Genomic DNA, 24964 nt, shown 5'->3' with positions numbered 1-24964 from the left:
AATTATAATTAATCTTAATTATATCATAATGATGACTTTCAAGAGGCTGTTTGAGATTTATGCACTTGACAATGCAAGAAATTATCTTAAAAGAACAACAGCAACAAAAATACCTGTGATTTGCATTTGGTTTTATAAGCACAATTTTCTTTCCTAGGTTCACATAATAAATTTGCTACAAGATAGCAAATTTCATCATTTTAAGCCAGTTATGGACACTTACATTGAGAGTCATTTTGCTGGGGCACTGGCATACAGGTAAAGTTCTTTATCTTGTAATTGGTTTAGAAGCGGTTCCTTTTAAGCTTGTCTAAGCTGAAGCAGCTGCTTAGGAAAATTATAGCACGAAATGAAGCCTAGCCACTGAAGTACCACTCACGATGATATCTTACCACCTCACACATCCTTGTCTGATGGCTAGAACTTATTTTGATTAAAAGAAGAAATGGACTTCCAGCAGTCTATTCCTAAAACTGAAGTTTTTCTTCTCATCTCTATATCACTGGGTATTCATGGATATAAAATGTTGAATGATTTTGTTATTTCTGTCCAGGGCCTCATTTAATCACCATACTCCTTGATTTTTTTTTATTGTCAGGGTAATATATAGAGGGATTACAGTTACATTTGCCAGGTAGTAGGTGCATTACTTCTCGCATATTGATACCCCTTCTCCTTTTTATCCCCATTTCCCTCCCCTCATCTTGTTTTCCCCCCTTCCCTTTCCTATTTCAAATAAACAAATAAATGTATATACAATATATCAGGTAACAAAGTCAGATACAGTAACAATATGAGATTAACCAAAAGGCAAAAAAAGAGAAGAGAAATAACATAGTACATTAATAACACAAGATAAAGCTCTTGTTTCCATATCCTAGAGATCCTTTCATTTAGTCTCATGCTATATTACCTTATGTACCTAGGTTTTGCACTATTGTAATCCTCTTCTAGGAGAGTCCTAGATGTGTACTAATTATTACAAATGAGGGAAACCATTGAGCCTGTGTTCCTTTGGGTCTGGCTTACTTCACTTAATATGATATTTTCCAAGTCTTTCCATTTCCTTACAAATGGGGCAATGTCATTCTTTCTGATGGCATTATGTATAAGTGCCATATCTTCTTGATCCAATCATCTACGAGGGGCATCTGAGTTATTCCATATCTTTACTATGGTAAGTAGTGCTGCAATGAGCATCATTGTGGTAGTGGCTTTAGTATGTCCTTATTTCTGGACGTTTGGGTAAATGCTAAGGAATGGAATTGCTGGGTCATAGGGGAGTTTTTTGTTTAGTCTTTTGAAGAATCACCATACTGCTTTCCATAGTGGTTGAAAGTATACTCCTTGATTTTTTTATTTTTACTGAAGGAAGAAATACAGATGAGAAGCAATCATTGCCTTTACACCCATTTTATGTCATTCATTCAAATATTAATATTTGCCAGGTGCCTGTTACATACATGTCAAGTGCTGTAATATAAAGATGTGTTCCCGATCTCAAGTAGTTAGCCACTAGAACCCACCTCTTTTAGGGTAGTTGATATTTTCACAGCTCCCTTTGTTCCTGCCAGCTCAGTTTATGTTGGGAGGGCTGAGAGTAAATGAATAATGATAAGCTTCAGGCAGATGTATTGATAATCACCCAAAGGCAGCAGCTTCTATCTTTGTCTTATAAATAGCATCTTTCCAGTCTTTGGCCCTCCTTAAATACAGCCCTGTGATACACATGAAGTTCTGTCTACTTATTGAATATGGTCATTGCTCTTCTGCCAGCATTTCTACTTTATACCTTAGACATCCATGGACATGAGCACACATAGTTATCTGTTCATGAAATGAGTTCAAAGTGCTTGAAATCACTTTTTTGTTTACCCTTTTATCCCTGCATATGTGTGATATAGAAAAGAAAGAGATTAACTACAGTATTCTTAACCATGGCATGTTAAGATTTTTGCTTCCAACATTTGAATGAATGAAGAATTTTATAAGACCTGGCCCTCTCTCTCAACCCAATAATTTGAGCCCTAGTGTAAGGAGGTCATTGCTTTCTACTAAAATTGTCATTAGAAGTTAGAATACAAGAGTATGATTTCCAACATTTCATGTTGACCTGAAAGGCAGGATAATCATCTATCGTAACAAGACCAATTTCTAAACCATGGGTGGTCAGAAACTCACTGACATATCATCATCTGAAAAATAACCCTGCTGGAAGCTCCTACCTCCTGATACATACCGATACCCTTGTTTGACCAAGACAAAAATTTCCATGTAACCCTTTTCCTCAAGACAGCACCAAAGATGAAGGAAGCTGCTTGCCTTTCAAAAGCCCAAACACATGCCTTAACTGCCAGAAGGTGGTGGTGAAAGGCATCTACAGCCACAAGGAAAAGAAGAACCCACATCACCTATTTCTCAATAACCCCAAACACCCTGCCTCTAGAGGCCAAAATCTTATTGGAAGAATGCCCCAGGGAGAAACAAGGTGACCACTGTACCAGCAGTTCCTGCTGACCATTGAGTCTGTGGTGAGGAAGATCGAAGGCAATATGTTTGTGCTCATTGGGGAGGTCAAGGCCAGCAAGCAAGAGACCAAAATAGCTGTGAAGAAATTGTAGCATCTGTGTGGCCAAGGTCAATACTCTGATGAGCCCTGAGGGGGAGACGAAGGCCTATGTTCCACTGGATCTTGATTCTGTTGATTTGGATGCTGCAGAGAAGTTGGGATTGTCTGAATCTGGCTGTTGAACTCTAAACATTTGTTTCACTGGAAAGGAAGAAAGAGAGAGCAGGGAAAGGAAGGAAGGCAGGAAGAAAGAAGGAAGGAAAGAAGGAGGGAGGGAAGGAAGGAAGGAAGGACCGACCAACTTCAAAATGCCTAGATATCAATGTGAAAGACTTGTGTGGTTTTTTATTTTAAAATATTTCTTCATAGTACCAACGAACAACAGTGTAGTCTTCTATAAGCATTCCTTCAAAAAGCACATTTTGTCATAATTTTGTTTCTTCTCCTGGGCCAGAGACTTGGCTTGATAACCCACGGGAATGTGGCTTAGAGTGTTACCTTCATCCCTCTCTGCCTCTATTCTGCCTATAACTAAAACAGTGTTCTATCCAGCTATTCACATGATCAAGGAAAAAGAATCACAGTTAGCAATTGTCCAAAACTGACAATGACAGTGTTACTTCCAGGCACTTGCTTGCCCAGAGTCATTTTCTCAGTTCCTTGCCTTTTAGGAGCCTTGCCAGGATCCTCAATGGAATGAATATGTCCAAATGAAAGGAAATCTTGGTAGCAGGAAGTCTTTTTCTTCTGCCCTAAGTTTTAGGAAAGGGTAGTACTATTGATTTGTGGGTTTCATAACATTATTATGTAACAACTTGACAGGAAGGCATGAGAAACTTCTTCATTATGTATATACATGTATGTATATGTATGTATGTATGTATGTATATAAATCATATTTGTTAGCATTTGAGAATGAGACCAATTCTACTTTCTGAACATTTCTCCCTATTTTCTAGAGATCTTATCAAAGTACTTAAGTGGTATGTGGACAGGATAACTGAAGCAGAGCGGCAAGAGCATATCCAGGAGGTGCTGAAGGTAATAACGTGCTGTTGAAAGCAGACAACATGGTCTAACAAAGCTGTTGCACAGTGATGCTTAAACTAATTGGTTTCCTCTGCACAGACAGTAATTGGTGATGATATATTACTGACATTCCAATTCAAGGATCTTAATCTGTTTACGGCTGCTCCAGAGCTGATGAAATTTGAAAGATACTTTGCCAGACTTGTCCATTGCAATCTGCTCAGATTGAAGCCTTGTTCCTCTGGGCTCCAGAACACTGAAGTTCAGAAACAACAAGAGAAGAAGATGGGCAGAAGTCTTCTATGGGAGAAGACTACAGATGGCATAGTTAAACATAGAAAGTCTCAGCTCTTGCTTCTACTCACCTCCAGAGACTAACTGAGAACCACTGAGCTTAAATTTTAACAGGCTTAGCAAGGATCACAGTGAGGAAACCTAGCTTTGAGTGGGTCTCACAGTTTACACAGTACCTGTCTCTGGTTGTATGTGAATGCTAATGCAATGCCTGACCTATAGACAGATTCAAGAATATAAATTCTTAAGGGAATTGTCCAGGTCATCCCTGGCAGTATTCTTACTTTCTCCAACTCTCATCTTATATGCTGTCTGTAGATTACAAAAAGGTAATGTATCTATTTTAGAAAACCAGCATTTTGTTCACTATAATCTGATCATTTTGATCTGCTTAAAGGTAAAATGCTACATGGCCAGAGTATCTACCAAAATAAAACCACTCTGAAAAGCAGTGACATCTTCATCGAGTAAATTTAAAGAGCTATTCAAGGATCAAAAACATTCATGTTCATGACTCTTCAGAATTATGCTTTTGAAATTTTCTGCACATTTTTTCTCCTTAGGCATCAAAGAAAATAGTTCTTCTTTCTACAAGTAAATACTGTTCCAAAAAAAAAATCTCACAAGGCCTTAATGTTTAAATCAATAATTTAAAACTCTAATCCTGTACCATAGTTTTTATGCTATGTCATGGTTATATAAATATTTGTGGCCTCCTTTGCAACTAACTTTCTCAAGTTTTTGTGTTAAGGCACAGGAATACATCTTTAAGTACATAGTGCAGTCTCGGAGGCTCTTTTCACTGGCCACTGGTGGACAAAATGAAGAGGAATTTCGCTGCTGCATCCAGGAGCTCCTCATGTCTGTCCGCTTCTTCCTCTCCCAAGAGAGCAAAGGGTCTGGGGCCCTATCTCAGTCGCAGGTAATTGCTTTCCCTTCCTGTCTCTGCTGTAGAAGAAAACTCTGGATGCAGTTTGTTTATTTTTACGCAGCAGCTTAATTCAAGGTTCTCTCTACCAGAAATCCATAGCTTCATTTATATATATACTCTTAAAGAAAGACTTTAACATCCTTTAGGCTCTGCTCACACAAAAGATACTGAGAGCTAAGGATTCTGCATGGAAATTAACCCAAGCAGGAGAAGTTGACTCTTATTGACAATTAAAGACCAAGTGAGGACTGGAGGCCCTGAGTTCAAGCCTCAGTGCCAATACACACACATACACACACGCATGCACACACGCACAAACGCACATAAATACCCCACTTCGCAGTACTAGCTGATCAGAATTGGACAGCATTCCTCAGATCTGCTCTGTACATGGAGATGCTTCTGTTTCCATTTAGCAAAATCCACAATTATAGCTGGACACTCTTTTTTCTTCAGCCTTGGAGGTTTCGTTGGAGCTAGTCTGCTGGCCTTCTTTCCCCCATGTCTCACAATGCATTTCAGTCTGAACTTGAGAATCATTGTGTTGGACTCTGCTACACTGCATGGCATTTTGTTTTATTTAACTTGACTCTAATCACCCTGGGACTGGTCTTGTAAGTCGAGTGCTGAGCTGATATTGCCAAATTCTATTACTAGGGCTAGTCTGTGGCTTTGTTGTTATTGTTTCTTTTTTGTTTGTTTGTTTTAACAGCAAGAGCCATCCACTTTACAAACATCATGAACCTCTTCTGAAAGATAATTCTGAATATCTTTCTTTATACTTTCTGGTGTTTCTTATGTGCTTTTAATTTAATGACTCAACTAAAAACCTATCTGATGGAGAAGCAGCCTCTCATTATGCTCTTGAAGACCAGAGACTTAGACTCATTGAGAACTAAGACTTAAACCAGATCAAATTCTTAACAGAGCTGATAGAATTTGGTGTGCTATGGCACACACCATATGTTGATGATGATGATGATGATGATGATGATAATGATGATAGAGAATATCACCTGTCTATATGTTTTTGGAGGAAGGGGACTGGTACATTCCTTCCCATACCAGATTCTCTTTTGATCCCCCACTGCTCTTAAAAGAGGAGTGTCACTAATTTGATGAACTTGGTATGTTCATTTTGTATAGCTTTGTAACAAATGACCGTAGCTTAATGATTTAAACAGTGCTCACTGATAAGGCCTTAGATCTGTAGATCAGAGATCTGGACAGCTTTCTTCAGAGTTCTTTGGGAGCTCTTTGTTCCCAAAATCAAACTCAGGGTATTTATTGACTTTAATGTGCTATCTGGAGGTTTCAGAGAAGAGTATGCTTTCTAGTTCTCTCAAGCTGTTGACACAAATGTGCTTCCTTGTGTTTGTAAGACTGAGGTCCGGTTTCCCTGATGGCTTCCAGGTGGGGCTGGAGGGAAGAGACATGCATTCAGCTTCAGGAGGTCATTGTATTCCTTGACACAATAGCTGCTCCATTCAAAGCCAGAAACTACATGTGGAGTCCTCCCTTTGCTTTGTATCCTTCTGCCATCAGCCAGAGGAAACGCTTTGAAGGGTTTATCATCAGGTTATGCTCACCTGATGGTTTCCATATTTTAAGGTCCACCTATTTGTTACTAGTACAGAATCCCTTTGCCATGTCATATGCAATGGCAAGAGCTTCAGGGAAAATGGAGTTATCTTAGAATTCTGTCTACTGAGGAACAAAAAAAACGCCCCCATTCCCATGTAGTAACCATCTTGCTGTTTATATAAACTATGAGTGACCCCAAAGCACACATAAATTAGCAAGCCAGCACAGGTGGCTCATACCTATAAGCTTAGCTCTTCAGGAGGCTGAGATCTGAGGATCACCAGCCTAGACTGAAAACTTCACAAGATTCTTATCTCTAGTTAACCACCAAAAAGCCTAACTTTGGCTCAAGCAATAGAATATCACTTCATTCTTGAGCAAAAAAACTAAGGGACAGAACCCAGGCTCAGAAGTCCCAGTGTTGGTGTGCGCGCGCGCGCGCGCACACACACACACACACACACACACACACACACACACACATTTCTTCACGTACATCGTCACATGAATTTCTTTTTTTACAACAAAACCCAAGGCAAGGTAAGATTGTTCCAATGATTTTTTTTTCTGTTTAAACAAAAGCCTGGGAGACAAAATTATAGTTTCCAAAGTTGTGGCATTGTCTAGAAGCAGAAGTAGCAAATGTAGACACAGCTCCTTTTCTGTCCTCTTCTACATTATCCTGTGTCTACTCTTAAATCACAAATGCAGTGCTTTAGGGAGTTGGTATGTTTGGTCTCTTAAAGATAAATGAGATTTAAAGCGAAAAGTTCAAAATGTCTCTCCAAAAATAAATGAAATCTTAGTGCCCCAATCTAGGCATTTTTGAGAATTCTTTCTATTCACCAGGCTGCGTTTTGCTGTATCTCTGGTATTTTTGCCAGTCGTTTTGCTAATGTGATATTTCCAGAATGTCCTAGTTTTTATTATCTTGTTTCTTTGCACATTTCTAAAAGGCTTTCCTATGCTGCCACACATTTATTTTTTAAGTTTTTGCTCACTTAACTGTGGGTACAGAAACATTTTCCTTCTATTTAAAAATACTTGTCACAATCCTTAAGCTCACTGATGTTTTACTGCTTATTTCTCATGGTGTACCTGGAAGTGAATTAACATTTCTTTTTCTTCCTAAGGCCGTGTTTCTCAGCTCCTTCCCAGCCGTGTACTCAGAGCTGTTGAAGCTCTTTGATGTCCGGGAAGTGGCGAACCTAGTACAGGACACGCTGGGCAGCCTTCCTACCATCATGCATGTGGACGACTCCCTCCAGGCAATCAAGCTGCAGTGCATTGGCAAAACCGTGGAAAGCCAACTGTATACTAACCCAGGTAGGGTCAAGAGTCATGGATAAAACTATCTGCAGAAAGTCAGTACTCACATTGTACTACAGTCAGTCATCAGAGAAACAATTCTTAAAAACATTATAATTTACATGACAAATTTATTTAGTACTCAAGTAAGTATATAATCATGGCTATTACAGCATTCAAGAATGGATGAGCAGGTTACTGGTGGCTCACTCCTGTACTCCTCGCTACTCAGGATGCTGAGGTCTGAAGATCATGGTTCAAAGCTAACTGGGGTAGGAAAATCCATGAAACTCTCCAGTTAATCACAGAAGAAGCTAGAAGTGGTGCTGTAGAATGCTATCCTTAAGCAAAAGGAGTTCAGAGACTATACTCAGGCTTAGAGTTCAAGGCCCAGGACCAGGAAAAAAAAAATGGGCAAGTCATGGTGATACACTTGTAGTCCTAGCTGCTCAGGGTGCTGAGGCAGGAAGATTGCCTGAGCTCAGGAGTTCAGAAACAGCTTGGGCTGCAATGAGAAGGCAAAAATTAGAAAGGAGTAAGAGCTGACCAATTACTGATTGTAACCACAGCCAGTAGTAATAGAGGATAGATATGTCTTTTTGTGTTTTCTGATTCCAGATTTTCTTTTCAATTTCCAGTTTTTAAAAAAAGTATTACTTTTTTAGTACTGTTTAAAAAAATGTTATCCCAACCACAAGTAACCAGTTACTAAATTGCTTTGGTCATAAATCCTATTTGCCTATGTAAATCTTGTTTGCCTCTTCTATTTGTTTTTGGAGGAAAATAGTACATTTTCCACCTAATTTGAAAAAAATCACAAAGTAGCTTTCATCAGTGCCACCAAGTAAACTTTTTGTTGTTGTTGCTTCTGGGGCGTGAATTCAGGACCTGGGCATTGTCTCTGAGCTTATTTGCTCAAAGCTAGTGCTCTACCACTTTGAGACATAACACCACTTCCAATTTTCTGGTGGTAGATTGGAGATAAGAGTATCAAAGCCTTTCCTGCCTTGGCTGGCTTCAAACTGCAATCCTCAGATCTCAGCTTCCTGATAAGCTAGGGTATCAGGAGCCTGCCTGCCTGCCTGCCTGCCTGCCTGCCTGCCTGCCTGCCTGCCTCCCTTCCTCCCTCCTTCCTTCCCTCCCTCCCTCCTTCTCTCTCTCCCTTCCCTTCCCTTCTTCCTCCTTGCCTCCCCCCTTCCCTCCCCCCTCCCTCCCTCCCTTCCCTCCTCCCTCCTTTCCTATCTTTATTTCTTTTTGGCTGAAATCAGTACTGCTCAATTAATAGAAAAGTTCAACCTTTGATTTTTTCCCAACTAAGATAAATCTGACCCTAGAGGAAATATATTTCTTGTAATTGTTTTCAAACTCTGACCTTCAGCTCCTCTGATCCTGTGAGTCCTAGTAGATATTGTTTTGTGGCCACCAGGGGTCCTCCAGAGTTGAGAGAAGAAATGTGGGCTGGATTTCTATCCAGCCCAAGATACCACAGCTTAATCCAAGTACAACTACCTGAGTTCCTTTTGATTCCTGATGCTCCCTAGTCTAAAGAAATCAAGACTGGCTACGTGTGACTCACACCTGTAATCCTAGCTATTCTGGAAGCTGAGATCTGAGAATTGAGATTCAAAACCAGCCCAGGCACAGAAGAACTTGAGACTCTTATCTCCAGTTAACCACTAGAAAAAAGGAAGTGGGGCTGTGGCTCAAGGTGTAGGGCATAAGCCTTAAGCTGAAGAGCTCAGTGACAATACCCAGGCTCAGGGATAGGGTAGTAGCCTTGAGCTGAAAGGCTCAGGGACAGTGTCCAGGCCCAGAGTTCAAACCCCATGACAACCAAAAGAAAAAAAGAAATCAAGGCTAAAGAGATTGTAAAGAAAAGGGAAAACTGCTATCCAGGAACATAAATATTGGATCATGATGAGGAGGGTGTTTAGTACAATAATGAATAGAAGAACTCATGAGACCCAGGAGTAGTTGGATGCATGGAGGCTGGAGAGGGGAATAAAAAGAAAAAAAAGTACTGAGGCCAGGAGTCAAGATGGTGGCTTGCTCAGGGTGAGGATGTGTCTCCTAGACTCTGCAAGGTCCTATTCCCTAGAGCTGTGGGTTTGACACTGTGCATCATTCTCTGTTGCCTGGCACTTGATGATTTGTTTAGCAGGGATCTGCAGCCATTGCTTTTTCTTGCTAGGGAAAAGTTACATATGCTTCTACTTGGGCATTATTGTGCACTTTGTCAATCAAAACTCAGTGGAGATAATAGAGCTGAATATAAAGACATGAATGCACTTAGCATATGCCATCAATGAGAGGCATGCTGAGTGCGCTCACTCCTGCTAGAAACTAGAAAGTCAAATGGTTTAAGGTAGGAATTCTGCACAGAAGGAATCAAATGTAATTTTTTTTGTCCTTTTTGGTAGAAACTTGCCATTTGCAATTTTGTGGATTTTATTCAAAGTGGCAGTAGAAAATGAAATGTGTGATGGAGGAAGAAAGAATATTAAACTGTTTTTAAAGTTTATTCTATGAATTAACCCTTTTTGCCCCCCACATACCATTTTAAACTGTAATCTAAAAGAATATGAAGATTCCTCTGTTTATTAGACAATGTCATGAGTACAATTTGACTACATTTGGTAGTGTCTGACATGATGTGTTTTTTAGAATTAGTTTATGCGCAGGTTAGTGTTGATCTGATACATTATGTGTGTGTTAAAGTTCTTTTACACTTGAAATTGCCATTCATTTGAAACATATGAGCTTTATAAAAACTAGTAAAATTGTACAGATGAGGGCTTCTTTTCCTTTAAATGAGAATAATAATGCAAGACCATTGGAGAAAGTGTATAGACCTTTAAAAAATTTCTAGTCCGATATTGTCCATTGACTTTCTTCACTACTGATATATAAAGCATTATCTGGGACTTAAGATCCCCTTTGGTAAGAAGCTGTTAGTGTGCACCCCCTTCATTCTCTATTACTTTGCTCTCATCTCTTCTTGGTCTCTCCCCGAAGCCCCCTCTTCCAGCTTTGGCCCTGGTAAAACTTTCAGACCAAAAGCCTTTCCAGGAGTCCACATCTGACAACCCTGAAAACACTTTCTGAAAGATGTTTTCATTGTTGCTCAAGCTTTCTGCTTGCATTTTATTAGCATTTTCTCACATAGTAACTCAGATCCAGTGCTGGGATCACAAGTGTCTTCAGCTTTACTCAGCAAAAGTATATCCTTGGGAAGTCATTTCGATATATTTGTCCAGAGGTGACAAAAATAACATTAAGAGTTCTAAGCAACACCTCTCTCTGAACACAAGACCAATCGTATGAGCAAACTATGTGTCAACCCAATCATCACTGGCCCTGTGCTGTCGAGGTGAAAGGTCAGGTCATATGCTTTGGGTTTCCCTGATGTCACATCCTCTTTGCTCTCTTGCCGTGTCTCTGAACTTCACAAAACTGATTGGTACTCGCCATTATGTTACCAGGGAGAAAGTCAACCTGTGTCTTTTCAGTTCTCGAACATCCCTCATCCTCAGTTGCACAGATTTACAGGGTCTGGAGAGTGGGGACCGGATGTGCTCCACCAGCAGCTGCTGTGACTCAAGCAGAGATAAGAATAGCTGCTTCCTCAAGCTCTGGGTGAGCAGAGCAGATGGAGTCATAAACTGGGCTGCAATCAGGCGCCTCGCATTCCCATACTACTTAAGCTATGGTCAAGGACAACAAATGCCAGGCTCGTTCAGCTGTCCTCTTACCACTAGAACCCATGATGAAGCTCCTGCATTGAAGTCTTATTGTAGCCAGAATCCCCCACAATATTAATATATGAAAAATTATTACAAATTAAGTAAATAATTTCTGCTCTTAGTATCCTTATAATGTAACAGTAGAGAAGATATTAAACAAGTAATTATAATAAGGTGTGATAGCAGGTGTGAAGTAGGAAGATTATGTGGTCCCATGTAACAAGGAGGTAGATCTGGGTGAGTTCTGGAGCCAACTCCACTTCCCTAATCTCCAGAGTCCATATGTGGATATAACTGCTAGATATTTATTCCTAGACTAAATCTTACCCTCTGAGCTCCAAATCAATATCTAGCTTTCTCTAAGCTTCCCTCTGCAGCTATCTCACTGGCTTCTTGAGCTCGGAGTCTTTTTCTTAATATATTTTTATTAGCTTTAAGTAATTGTACAAAAAAGTTGACATTCAACAAACCAGTTTTTGAATACAATGCACCTTGGTCAGTGTCAGTACTTGTTTTGTACTCTGACCTTTTTCTTCTCCATCTCTAGATGGCAATACCAACCACCTAGACACCTCCTGGGTATTCTTGAAACTTCCTTTTGCCCTCCAGCTCTGTCTGTCATCCAGGCTGCTTTTGTTCTTCCATAACTCACATCTGATCCCATCTCCCCACCCCACAGCCACATCTCCAGTGCACACTGCCCTTGACCTGTGCTGCCTCAGTCCCTTCTGCCCTTGCCATGCTTTTGTTCTTTCTTCTCATCCTCCATGTATCTATCCTCCAAAGTGTCCTTTAAAAATCCTCCAGGAGATGTCACTGCTTGCTTCTTCGCATCCCAGTGTTTCAGAATCAATCTTGCAGGCCTGCAACTGGTCCTGTTCCAGTGTCTCCTAATTCATTGCTTTCCACTATCTGGAATCCTCTGTCCTCAACTCCCTGAGTCTAGTTAATCTCCATGTCCCCTCCAGGACAATTTAATTCTCAGTCTCTCAAGAAATCTCCTTTGTGTCCTGCCCAGTCCATTACCACTTTCATAGTTGACTGTATTTTTCTTCTTAGATCAACACAACTGTAACTAATAAGAATTTGGTATTCAGTTATTTAATGCTCTTGTCCCTCTCCTTCTCCACAAGGAAAGCTCCATAGCACAGGGACTTTATTTATTTCCCACATGTGTAGTTTCTTGTAGACATTATTGATTCTTGGCAAGTATTTCATGACTAGATGCTTTGTACTGGTTCATGGGCTAACTAGAGATCTAGTCATGGCAACAGAAGCCACTGGAGAAATTGTGGGAAAGTTTAAAAAAGGAAGAAAAGGAAACCTAATTGCTAGCTTCTACCTAAAGCTGAGCATAAATGAGTATGACCTTGGAACAGTGGGAGTCTCGGGCCAGGAGAGGCCATGATTGACAGAAGAAAGAAGTGCATATAGTTTCCATTCTGTATCCATGGTGGATTTCAGACCAGTGAATGAGATCTGCAAGTCACACATAGAGATGATCATTGTCCTGTGTATTTCCTTCTTTTGTGAGCTTGATATGTGATCTGGGGTGCTTTCCACTCCAGACAGCAGGTACTGTCTGCACTCTAGTGCCTGGTAAGTCTGATGGCAGGTTTTTATATTATTTGTAGCTTTACCTCTGTGGCCAGGTATGACATCAAGGATCCTTGTTTAAGCTGGTTGACAGATGAAGCAAAGATGAACTTTTCTCAAAAGGAGGGGTAGACTTACAGTGCTTTCCCACTTCTAATCCTGTTTCTTGGACCTTTCTTAAGGGAACTGGCTTTATCCACTGTTTACAAACAATAGAGAAGTAAATGGCTCACTGCTCTGTAGAGCCACAAAGGCATGTAATATACAGGAAGCTTTATCTAAGATATGAAATATGAGTATGTATCTCAAGGTAAAATTTGCATGATAGGTTGTAACATTAAATGTATGGAAGATTTGAATTTCTGCAAGGGATCTGAGGTTTCTTTAGTTTTTTATTTTTGGGGGGGATTCTTTTTGATGCCTCCACATAGCCTCTTAGTAGTAATAATTAACACATCACCTGGTGAACTTGCTTGGCATTACCCACTGGCTCATTGCCCTAGTATTGGTGAGAAGGCAAAGCTCTATATTGAAGTCTTTTTATTTTCATACACCGTACACAAATTATTTACTAGCTTTACTTTTCGGTGGTTGGTTAGTAGATATTTTCTGAACAATTGGTTGCAAATTGAATCTTTAGGAATCAAATTGCACTAGCTGAAGGGACATGCCAGGAAAGCATCATCTTCCCATCTTGTTAAACCTCTCCAGACACTGATTCCCAGCACTTGAGCCTCCATTTTCTTTTTCCTAGTTCTTTTTGTCAAGTAAATGCTTTGTAAATAAGTAGAGACCCTGTGAAGATTGCTGCTGAAAAGGGGGAGAAAAAGAGGCCTGCAATGAATTACTATTTTACAAGTTTGGATTTTAATGTATTTGGGTTTTTTTCCCTTGTATCTTTTTTCATTAGGATTTTTGGAAAAGCTAAGACCATACCTTCTGTGGTGGTAGCCCAATGGCAGGCACTAAAGGAAATATGAGACCCCAGGTATAAGTCCTGGGATTTATTGTTTGAGGTCCCCTCTTCTGGTTCTTCACTTGCAAAGATGAGTGGACTGGGAAAGGACACTAGGATTGATAGAAAAAGTTTTAAGGCAGGGCTCACAAATGAGGTAGTAAAAATATCAATAATGATAACTGGAAAGATAACCCAGTGAATACCAAAACACCCCAAAATTGTTCCTGATATCCCCAGAAAAACAAAATAGTGCATTTGTGAAGTAAGAATGAGCAATAGTGAAAGAAACAAGGAAACAAAGATTTTTTTAAAAAATAAGCATAATGAAAATTCAGACCTTGCTATTTAAAAATTAAGAATTTCAAGATGGCAGTGGTAGATTATTCAACCAAGGATAGCCCCCTTCTGAGCCCAAATTGGAGATAAGAATGAGAGTAAAACCACCATGTTCACTTAACCAGGACCTGTGTGTGATGCCTTGGTTGTGAGAGGCTGGGGAGATGAGAATAGGATGCAAAGTCTATGTCTTCATGTGCTGTAGTAAGAAGTCATGCATGGCCTACCTCTGTGAAAATTCAGGAAAGAGCAGAAGCAGCCTTCTGTATGAAAGCTGGGAAGTAAAACGAACACTTGGAGAAAAAGAAAAAGAAAAAGGACACCTATTTCTACTCTAAGCCAGAGGCCTCTTGCGTATAGAAATGATACACTAGGGAAAGGAGCATTGGTTTTAATATAAACCATGTAGAGCTAGTGCTTCTGTAACTACAAGTATTAATAATTTGACAATTAAAGCTGAATTTAAAAGTAGATAAGGATTCACCCAAGGATTGCGTGGGACTGTAACAGATGTGACATTAATGATTCTTTTCTCTGCAGACTCCCGGTACATCCTCTTGCCTGTCGTGTTACATCACCTCCACATTCACTTGCAAGAACAGAAGGACCTGATCATGTGTGCGCGTATCCTTAGCAACGTATTTTGTCTCATCAAGAAAAATAGCTCAGTAAGTACACGTAGGTCATAGTATACACTTCTCATTCCATGGCTTCAATCAATAAAATTCTAAATGCCTTCAAAGAAGGCAGAATAAAGAGGAGCCCTCTGAGACTCACTTTTATTTAAATCTGAACTGAACTTTCTGCCTTTTCTTTTTCTTTTTCTTTTTTTTTTGTTTTTTTTGTTGTTGTTGTTGTCAGTCGTGGGGATTGAACTCTGGACCTGGGCACTGTCCCTGAGCTCTTCAGCGCAAGGCTACCGCCCAACCCCTGGGCCTGGGCATTGTCCTTGAGCTCTTCAGCTCAAGGCTACTGCCCTACTCCTTGAGACACAGCCTCACTTCCAGGTTTCTAGTGGTTAATTGGAGATAAGAGTCTCATATTCTGTTTTTAGTGCCTGGGCTGGCTTTGAACCTTGATCTCAGCTTCCTGAGTAGCTAGGATTATAGATGTGAGCCATCATGGCTGGTTCTTTCTGCCTTTTTTTTTTTTTTTTTTTGCCAGTCCTGGGGCTTGAACTTAGGGCCTGAGCACTGTGCTTGGACTTTTTCCTCAAGGCTAGCACTCTGCCACATGAACCACAGCAACATTTCTGGCTTTTTCTATGTATGTGGTACCAAGGAATCGAACCCAGGTCTTCATGCATGCTAGGCAAGCACTCTACCATTAGGCCAAACTCCTGGCCCTTCTTTCTGCTTTTTTATTGGAAGGATTTGTTTGTTGTTGTTGTTGTTTTTCACCAGGTGGGATTGTTATAGCTCTCAATAACCTGTATTTCCTCAGCTTGTATTTCAAGAAAGAACTGAATAGATTTTTGAAAGGCAGAGTGAGGGAAATCAGAAAGCCTTCTATACTTGTATCTTTCTTTCATCTTCATGTGATACGTGGCAAAAATACAATGTCAGATCACATGGGCTTATTCTGTGCAACTGTGTTCTGCATGGCTGTGTGCAGAAAGTGGTTGTGGTCATCAGGCATGCTCCCATGACAATTTCAGATGCAAAGGACAGCCTGTGGAAACAGGACTATCTTGTAACACATCTATAACTCAACCCTAGAGTGATCTCTAAATTGTGATAACTTTGGGGATTCCTGTGCTGGGCTCTGGATACAGTACAGTTGTGCTAAACAATGGGTAATGAAAAATGCAACACGTAGCATGCTGGTCTAGAAAAAGGACAGCTGGGATCCTCATGTTCATGGATCCAGGGTCTGACACGAAATCCATGTAGAAGAGACATCTTGTTCCACCTGCTAATAAAGCATTGTATTTATTAGTAACACATTATGCTAAGTAGAGTTTGGCGGTGGGCTCTAAGCTGCGTTCTCTGATTCCTAGTTACGTGTATACTTTGGTTTTTCCAATTATTTTTTTTTTGCCAGCCCTAGGGCTTGAACTCAGGGCCTGGACACTGTCCTTGCAAGTTCTCAAAGCTAATGCTCTACCACTTGAACCATAGCCCTACTTCCAGCTTTTTCTATGCATGTGGTACCAAGGAATCGAACCCAGGGCTTTGTGCATGCTAGGTAAGCACTCTTGTACAAAGCTGTGCTCCCCACTGGATTTTGATGAGCTTCTGTCAAGGACCCATGGACAGGTGGTAGAGAGAGATACAAGTAAGGTGGTAACAGAGTTGCAGAGTTGACCTTTGAGGAGAAAAGACTAAAACCTTCATCTATACATACAGTAAGTGGCTTGATGGTAGAGCATCTGCCTAACAAGTATTAGGCCTTGAGTACCCATCCTATAATTCAGGCCCATGGTGGAACCACATAGCGCAGTGCCTGCAGCAAAATTCAGACTTCCTCTCTGATTTACAGAGAGTTGCCAAGCTATGCCTGATTAGATGGATTTTCCAAATTATAATTGCTGTAGGCAAAAAAAAAAAAGAGCTAAATAGTACACAACTCCAAACCTAATGAGATGGGGGTACTTTCTTTTAATTTCTTCAACTAGGAAGTTTTAAATCAGATTTAGTCTAAACTGACAAGGAGTTCAGAGCAGAAACCATTTCATTGAAGGAAATCCTTTCTGATTTTCTTGTAAGTGCAAGAAACTTCATCATAAAATTATGGCCAATGGCTCATCGTAATTTACACTTCTAAAAATAATTCCTTGTAAAAAGCTGTCTCCATAGTAGAAGGCCTTTGTACAGAAGAGTCTTATCTTATACATAAATTAAGAACCCAAGGCCACTAGCCAGAAGTCCATACAGAACAACTTTCCTTCTCTTTGTTAGTTCCTCAGACTCAAATGATATTAGGAAAGCAGTCCGTACCATGGCTTCTCATCCTAGGCCTACTCTGTAGCCAGAGATGTTCATCTAGACTTGATGTTGTTCCCCAGTGTTTATTGACATGGAGGGTGTTTGTTTGTTGTCAGTCATGGGGCTTGAACTCTGGGCCTGGGTGTTGTCCCTGAGCTCTTCAGTTCAAGGCTACCACCCTACCCCTTGAGCCACAGCCCCCCACTTCCGGTTTCCTACTGGTTAATTGGAAATAAGAGTCTCATAGTCTTTAGTGCCCAAGCTAGCTTTGAACTGTTATCCTCAGATCTCAGCTTCCTGAGTAGCTAGGGTTACAGGCTTGAGCCACTACGCCTGGCCAAGGTTGTTTTTTGTTTTTAGGTTTGTTTTATTTTTAAGCACTTCTGTAGGAATAGTCCTTTGCACATTTGTTACTCTCAGACAACTTTGCATGTAACCCCCTGAGAATTGTACATGGAAGCATATTTGAGAACAGTAGAGTTACAGATTTCTCAGAACCAGACTTCAGTGAAGAAAAGAGACCCAAGAGGCCAACAGACTTGTCCAAAACCATTCACTTAGTGAGGCTCAGATCCCTGGCACTCTTGAGTTCCCTGAGCCTTTGATTCTATCTTGATCTTCTCCCTCTTTTTTTCTTTTTTAATTAAAGAAACCAGTTTTCCTGAATGCATTGTTTTATCCCCCTGCCTTAGGAAAAGTCTGTTTTAGAAGAAATAGACGTAATCGTGGCCAGCTTGCTGGACATCCTGCTGAGGACCATCTTGGAGATCACCAGTCGACCACAGCCCTCCAGCTCCACCATGCGTCTGCAGTTCCAGGATGTTACCGTAAGACCGTAGTACCATTTTTAATAGCTTCTTTACAGCTTCTCTGGCTATGAGGGGACCCTGCTCTAAAAATCTGGGAAACCTGGCTCCAGAAGAGAAACCTCTGAAGCCCTTCAAATTTATGTGAGGCTACCTTCACCAAGAAAACAAAGTGCATTATAACATCTTCTAATTAGCAGTTTCTAATTTCAGGAGGCTAACTTTGCACTATTTAAACTAGTCTATGATTTTATAGCCCCAGTCCCCTTGGTAATACTCTGCATCTTCTTTTCACTTATAAAGTTGCCTGACTAACCAAGACTAGTGAAAAAGAATAAATCAGGAGCCCTGTGTTTTAATTCTGGATTTAAAAAAAAGAAATTGTGACCAGTGGATTTTAACTTCATTGTTCTTCCAGTTTGCTCAGATATGGGACCTTTAGGCTCCAATGTCTTACTAATCTAATATAATATGGTTCATATAATACATAGGTATAGATACACGCATACATGTAATGTATAAACTTCGGGCTACAAGCTCCCACTTGATCTATTCAGGTGATAGTATGAGTAATAAAGTTAGCCTTTTTGTGGTGTTCTAAAGTCACCATTTTTTGTGAGTGTTCCGATAGAGGAGAGCAGTTATTACCTAAGCGAGTGACTTGTGAGGGTACCCCTTTCCTCGCTCTATGGTTACAGAGCAACCTTTTATCAGGATTTCCTCCTTTTCCCCCCACCCCCATCAACTGCTGACATATTTGCAGGTCTAACTCTAGGATATAAAAGGCAACCCAGAAAACTCAGTACCATGTCCTTCCTTAGGCTTCAAGTTTCTTGATCCATCTCTTATCTATCTACTCTTAAGTTTTATATATGATATCCAGGTATTTAATTGCTTAGTAAGAAGAATAGGGAGGAAACTCACCTTCATTATTCTGATATTAACATTCAAAACTGCTTCCTGGAACTAAATCTCTTATATACATCTGAAATTGTAATAGCATAGCAAATAAAATCAGAGCAAGTGGTAGGCAGGTCTAAAGTTAACTTACTCTTTCTAATCTGCTTTAGATTTCCGTGTAGATACCAGGGCTATGATGCATTGGATCCATTTGGGGTAAAGTGATCTTAAGGCCATAACTGTAACAGACAAGGCAAACTGAGAGATTTGAAGAAAGGGATGAGTTAGGTTTGTGGTGGTTTATGTAGGATCCAGGGAAGACAGGATGACCATACTATATATGAATTTTAGAGAAACTATATATACAGTGTCTTTCCCTCACAAATGTATGAAAAGCCAAACTCTTAAACATACATGGGATGAAATTTTCTAGGAAACACATCCATTATCTTAGGACTTTTCATTATATTCTTTTAAGACAGGTTTTGAGAGTATTCTGGCTTGATCCTGCCTGTGGTATTCCAATGATAATAGGATATTGATTAATTTACTAATGTCTGTAAACCTGCTTGTTTCTCTGTTTGTTTCTCTGCAGGTTCTGGGACTTCAACTCAGAGCCTGGATGCTAACCATAAGCTTTTTTTTTTTTTTTTTTTTTTTTTTTTTGCTAAGGCTAGCACTCTACTAGTTGAGCCAAAATTCTACTTTAGGCTTTTTGTTGATTAATTAGAAATAAGAGTCTCACAGACTTTCCTACCTGGTCTGACTTCAAACTGAAATCCTCAGATCTCAGCCTCCTGAGCATCTAGGATTATAGGTGGACGCCACTGACTCCTGGCTTTCTGTTTATTTTAAAAACAGAAAAAAATAATCATTTTTATTTCAAAGTTAATATGAGAGTCTCATCAAGTATGTGAAATTGTATAAATAGTTTCTGCACAAATAAACAGCTTTTTAGCTATTAGTGTGGTAGCAATAGGAGTGACATGAATATTCTATGTGTTACAGAAGTTATCGTTGTGGTTATAACTAATTGTATTATGATAAAGCCATTCTGATCATTCAGAGTCACATCTCTTTGGATCTGCAGACTTATTAATGTCTTCAGGACTTTCCAGAGAGAACAGACTTTCTGGACAGAGAGCCTTTATGTGGAATTACACATTGGGAACCTTCAAGTCTGTGCAAGTACATATATCAAAATCTGCCCATGCTAAGTGGACACACTGTGAATAGACACAGTTCCCACGAGCATGTCATGATGGATTTTTCCAGTGCTCTGCAAGTGCTGAGTTGTTATCCTGCCTCCCAGCAACCCCGACGTGAGGTCTGGCTTCTGCTGCATCAGAATTCTAGATAACAGGAGCCGTAGTTTTACTACTTAGAAAAAGTGTACTTTTTCTTCTTCTGCCAACTGTTCTTTACACTTTAAAATGTACTCGTTGGCTGAAAAGGGGTAGGGGCACTATTGTAATCAGGTCCTTTCACATTGTTCCTAGAAGCAGATTTTTTAAAGCAGCATAAATGGCCATTTGCCTCACGCCCTCAAGTAATTGGTCTCCAGAGTTCCTTACAATTTATAAATACTTCTTTTCACATAATTCTTTTAAGCACCACTTAAGAGTGATTCAGCACAGCATAGACCATGTCTAAGGTCGATACCTTGGCCTGCTTATCTAAAGTCTGCATTTATTGTGGGCTTGTGGTTAGGAGAACAAAAAAGGATGCATAGTAATTCTGAAAAAAAAAATCTGGAAGGAATCTGGACTTGGATTCAAGTGGCCAAAGTGGTAGAGCACTAGAAACATCTGGAAAAACCATGAAGACTATATACATCTAATACTCTGACAGTTATTAGTAGAATGCCCTCTTATACTTGGTAGGTAGGTAGGTAGGTAGATATAGGTATAAATATATCAGACATAAGCTATTAAACACGAGAGTTGTGGGCATTTTTGTTTTGTATATGTGTATGTGCTACTACTGGGGCTTGAACTCAAGGCATGGGAGCAGTCCTTGAGTTTTTGTGCTTTAAGCTATTACTCTACTATTTGAACCATAGCTCTACTTTTACTCTTTTGGTGGTTACTGACTCCTGTTTCAGCTGCCTTTGAACCTCAATTCTCATGGGTCAGGCTCCTGAATAGCTAGGATTATAGACATAAGCCACCAGCTCCTGGCCTGAGTACTAGAATTTTAAGGACAACTTGTTAAGATCAACTATGTTGATCTTTGCCAGTATATTATTTTGTCTTATTCTTTTAAAAAAATTATGAATCTAGGATATACATTTATCTATGTTCTTAAGCTATCTTAAAAATGAAGGAAATTACATTATGGCTGGGAAATAAATCAATAAAATAGTAGATATAAATTCTTTTCACAAGGTTGGATACACCTGCAGTTCCTAGATAGATGAAAAGAGTAAATAAAAGTAAATCGTAGCTGGGCACTATGGCTCACTCACACCTAGAATCTTAGGTACTCAGGAAGCTGAGATTTGAGGTTCAAAACCAGCCCATTAAACTCTTATCTTCCATTAGCTACAAAAAATGCTGGAAGTAGCCCTGTGCCTCAAGTCATAAAGCTCTAGCCTTGAGCAAAAGGAGCTCTGGGACAGCATTCAGCCCTAAGTTCAAGCCTCAGTACCAGCGCACACGCGTGCACACACACATACACACACACACTCACACTCATACCCCAGGACCAGTTCCCCCCCGAAAAAAGGGGGGGATTGTGTAGTAAATGTTGGGATTGACAATATGACATGAATATGCCAAACCCTGTATGTCAAAATGCTAAGTTATTTGCAGTCAGCCCAATAAAACGAATAACCTGTACTCAAATAAGTGTTCACCTTTGTACATTGAACACAAATACCTAAGTAAGTCTATTCACTACTGAATTGTTTTCTTATTACCAAAATTTTCTCCATGCCTTTCCATGTTCCATAGAGTTGTTCCAGATCATCCTTAACTTTCTCCCTTTATATATGATGTCTTTATTCGCTGACCAGTGTTAAGATTTCTTCCTAGTTACTTGCTTTAGAATTAAAATTTCATGTACATTAATGTGATTTTCTTGTTTCTTGTGGTTGAGGTCTATAGATAGTTTGGGATTGGTTGCCTGTTTGTTGACATGTAAGCAAGCTTATGGCTTTTCAAAGAATTTAAAGTTTGGAGAAAAATCTGTGGGAGAGCGCCTGTACATATTGATAACCTCAACTTTTCTATAATTCACTGACTTTGTTTTATTCACTTTTTTTAACTTTTTTCTCTTTATCCATAATTTTGGAGAATTTGTTCTCTTCTGTCTTCATAATTTTTTCTTCTGCACTGGCCCAGTAAAGTTTCACCTTCAATATGAAGTTGCATCATTTATAGCATAGTCTACTCATTCCCTCCCAGTCCTGTGTGAACACTTGTGCTTATTCCCCTAATCCTTTTACAGAGTTGCTTTCCTACATTTGGATCGCTTTTATACACACACACATGCCTCAAAATGTCAACAAGTTTTTCTCTAACTTTTTTTTTATTTCCTGTGAATTATCGAGGATTTCTTTGTTCATTAACAAGCTAGTATATTAAACTTAGGAGATACTTTTACCAACTCATTCTTCGTTCCCTGAATTTTTACACTGATCACCATAAGAAGACAAGAATTTGTCCTGTCTCTGTGTTGGAAATAAATATCCACATGCAAAAGACCTAACCGGAATCTCTAGCTCCCCTGAGAGTCTTAGGCTTCTTCTGTTGTGGCATTTAGAGATAGGTTTGACTAAACTGATCCTGTATTGGAAGCTCCTTCTCAGGGCTTCTAGACTCTGGTTTTGCATGTGATCCTATAGTTTCCACATGAACTCAAATTAATTTCCAATTAAATTGTCCTTCTATGTACATACAGTTAGTTACCACTAATTACTTTGCCTGTTGCCTTTGTATTGTTTTTAAATGTTATTACTCTACTTAAAAATAGATAAAATTCTCTGCTGAGCAAAAAATGTTTGCATTAGGAAGGAAAAAGAGTTAAGTTAATGGATTATAAAATGCAAGTTATAGCAGTTCTATGTAGGTTATCATATCTAAATATGGTATGCATACTCTTCTCTTGCATTTTTAATTTTTAAGGCTTGAGCTTTGTAGGAATAATTTATATAGAAGTACTATATTCTCTACCAAAGAGCACTGTCATTATCTCAAATGGGAAAAGAAACAAAAGCATTTTACACATAGATTAAGTGGTCAGGGATCTCAGAACCTTATCTTCTTAAGTAAATGGAATTAGTTCCCAACTGGAAAACTTCAGATAAAAAACATTCTACTACAGATACTAACACTGTATATTTGCCAAATTAATATTAGTCATCATGAAAAAAGTTTTGGATATGAGGGCTAGGAGTTTGGCCTAGTGACAGAGTGCTTAAGAGGACTTCGTAGGTGAACTTGAATCATAGTTACTTTTTAATTATTCTCTTTAAGGGAAGTTTAGAGTAAGTTCCTGATGTTCTTTCATGGCCTTCCTTTAATGTATGATTTTTTTTTTAATTAGGGGGAATTTGTTGCCTGTCTCCTGTCCCTACTAAGACAAATGACAGATAGGCATTATCAACAACTTCTTGATAGTTTCAACACAAAGGAGGAATTAAGGGTAAGTTATACTTAATTTTTTTCTTTAATGTATCCAATTTTCTTGGTGTTACTTATTGCTATTCAGGTAGTTTTATAATTCTGCCACCTTGGGGCAGTTGACAAGCTTACTTGCCTCACAAGAATTTCTATGGAAACATCCAAACTAACATCAGTCAATTTGCATACTTTTCATTCTTACAATCATTTTTAGTTTAAAATGGATAAGATTAGAACTTACCTTCACTGAGTTAAAAAAAAGCATGCCTCAGAAGAAAGATAATCACCCAGTTAACTTCCACCAAACACTATTTAACACAATGGAAGAATTAGGTTTTTCTTAGCAAAATTTTTTTGGAATTGGGAATTCGAGCTCAGCAGGAGAGTTCTCGACTAGCAAGCACAAGTTCCCAGCTTTAGTCCCCAGTATCCAAAACAATTTTCTCATTTTAAAAAAGACTACGTCTTTTACAGAGTCTGAGAATTTAAAAAAATAGCAGAGAAACATACTGACAGACATGATTCATCTTGGTAGATACTGTGTTTTATGCGCGTTGACATCATAACTAAGGAACTGCCATGTGTCTTACATGGACTTTGTTTCTGTCAGTGAGCATACTTTTTCAAAAGAGATATATTTTCTTCTTCTAAGTTAGTATGGCGGACCAGAACAAGTATTTAATGATACTAACTACTTAATCTGTAATTGAGGAAATACCAACTAAGCACCTAAGCACCGAGACAAGCATTGGGAGTTCTGAGGGGAAATCAAACAAGTAGTCAGCATTAGCTCCTCAATACTGAGGAAAGCCCTTAAGTGCCCAGGAAAGCACTAGTCAGCGGGGAAACTTCCAAACAGAGAACTCATCTGAAAACTGAAACAGTAGTAAAAGTATATAGTAAAAACCCACTTGAGCTAATGTTATAACTCAGTGGTAGACTGCTTGCCTAGCATGGACAAGGTCCTGAGTTCCATCCTAAGTGCCAGAAAATGAAACGACATTATTAATTAAAATGTCACCTTTAGTGTTCTAACTAGCACAGCATGTTTCCTTCCTCATCTTAATGGCACTTATTGGAATGTAGAACGTTTTTGTTGATATATCCATATGTTTTCCCCTTTGGGCACAAGGATCCTTGATGTCTAAAGCTTTGGCTGGTTTCTTTCTCATATTCTTGCTCAGATCCCAGAGCAGATCCTCCATACTGTAATCAATCAAGATATATTTGTTGATTGTTTGATAGAATATGGAACCTGAGGATCAGACTTGTAAGATAAAAGGTTTAGTAAGTGAATATGAACTCTGTTTTGAAGACATTTAGAACCTTTTGAGGGCTTTAATGAGGGAAAAACATAA

The 24964-nt window shown here is 39.3% G+C and overlaps 1 protein-coding gene across 1 annotated transcript in view; it reads left to right on the top strand.

The window, feature by feature from the left end:
* Positions 1 to 24964, top strand: part of Dock4 (dedicator of cytokinesis 4) — a 440321-nt gene that overhangs the window by 320472 nt on the left and 94885 nt on the right. Inside the window, exons 20-26 of the mRNA XM_090333045.1 lie at positions 158 to 258; positions 3529 to 3610; positions 4644 to 4814; positions 7541 to 7733; positions 14889 to 15016; positions 17968 to 18102; positions 23530 to 23628. Of these exons, the coding sequence (XP_090189171.1) occupies positions 158 to 258; positions 3529 to 3610; positions 4644 to 4814; positions 7541 to 7733; positions 14889 to 15016; positions 17968 to 18102; positions 23530 to 23628 (909 nt within the window). The remainder of the gene's footprint in view (positions 1 to 157; positions 259 to 3528; positions 3611 to 4643; positions 4815 to 7540; positions 7734 to 14888; positions 15017 to 17967; positions 18103 to 23529; positions 23629 to 24964) is intronic.

The sequence above is a fragment of the Megascapheus bottae genome, chromosome 5 (genome assembly GCF_031878675.1).
Source record: "Megascapheus bottae isolate mThoBot1 chromosome 5, mThoBot2.hap1, whole genome shotgun sequence".
Lineage (NCBI taxonomy): Eukaryota > Metazoa > Chordata > Mammalia > Rodentia > Geomyidae > Megascapheus > Megascapheus bottae.
This window is presented reverse-complemented; position numbering and strand designations above follow the sequence as displayed.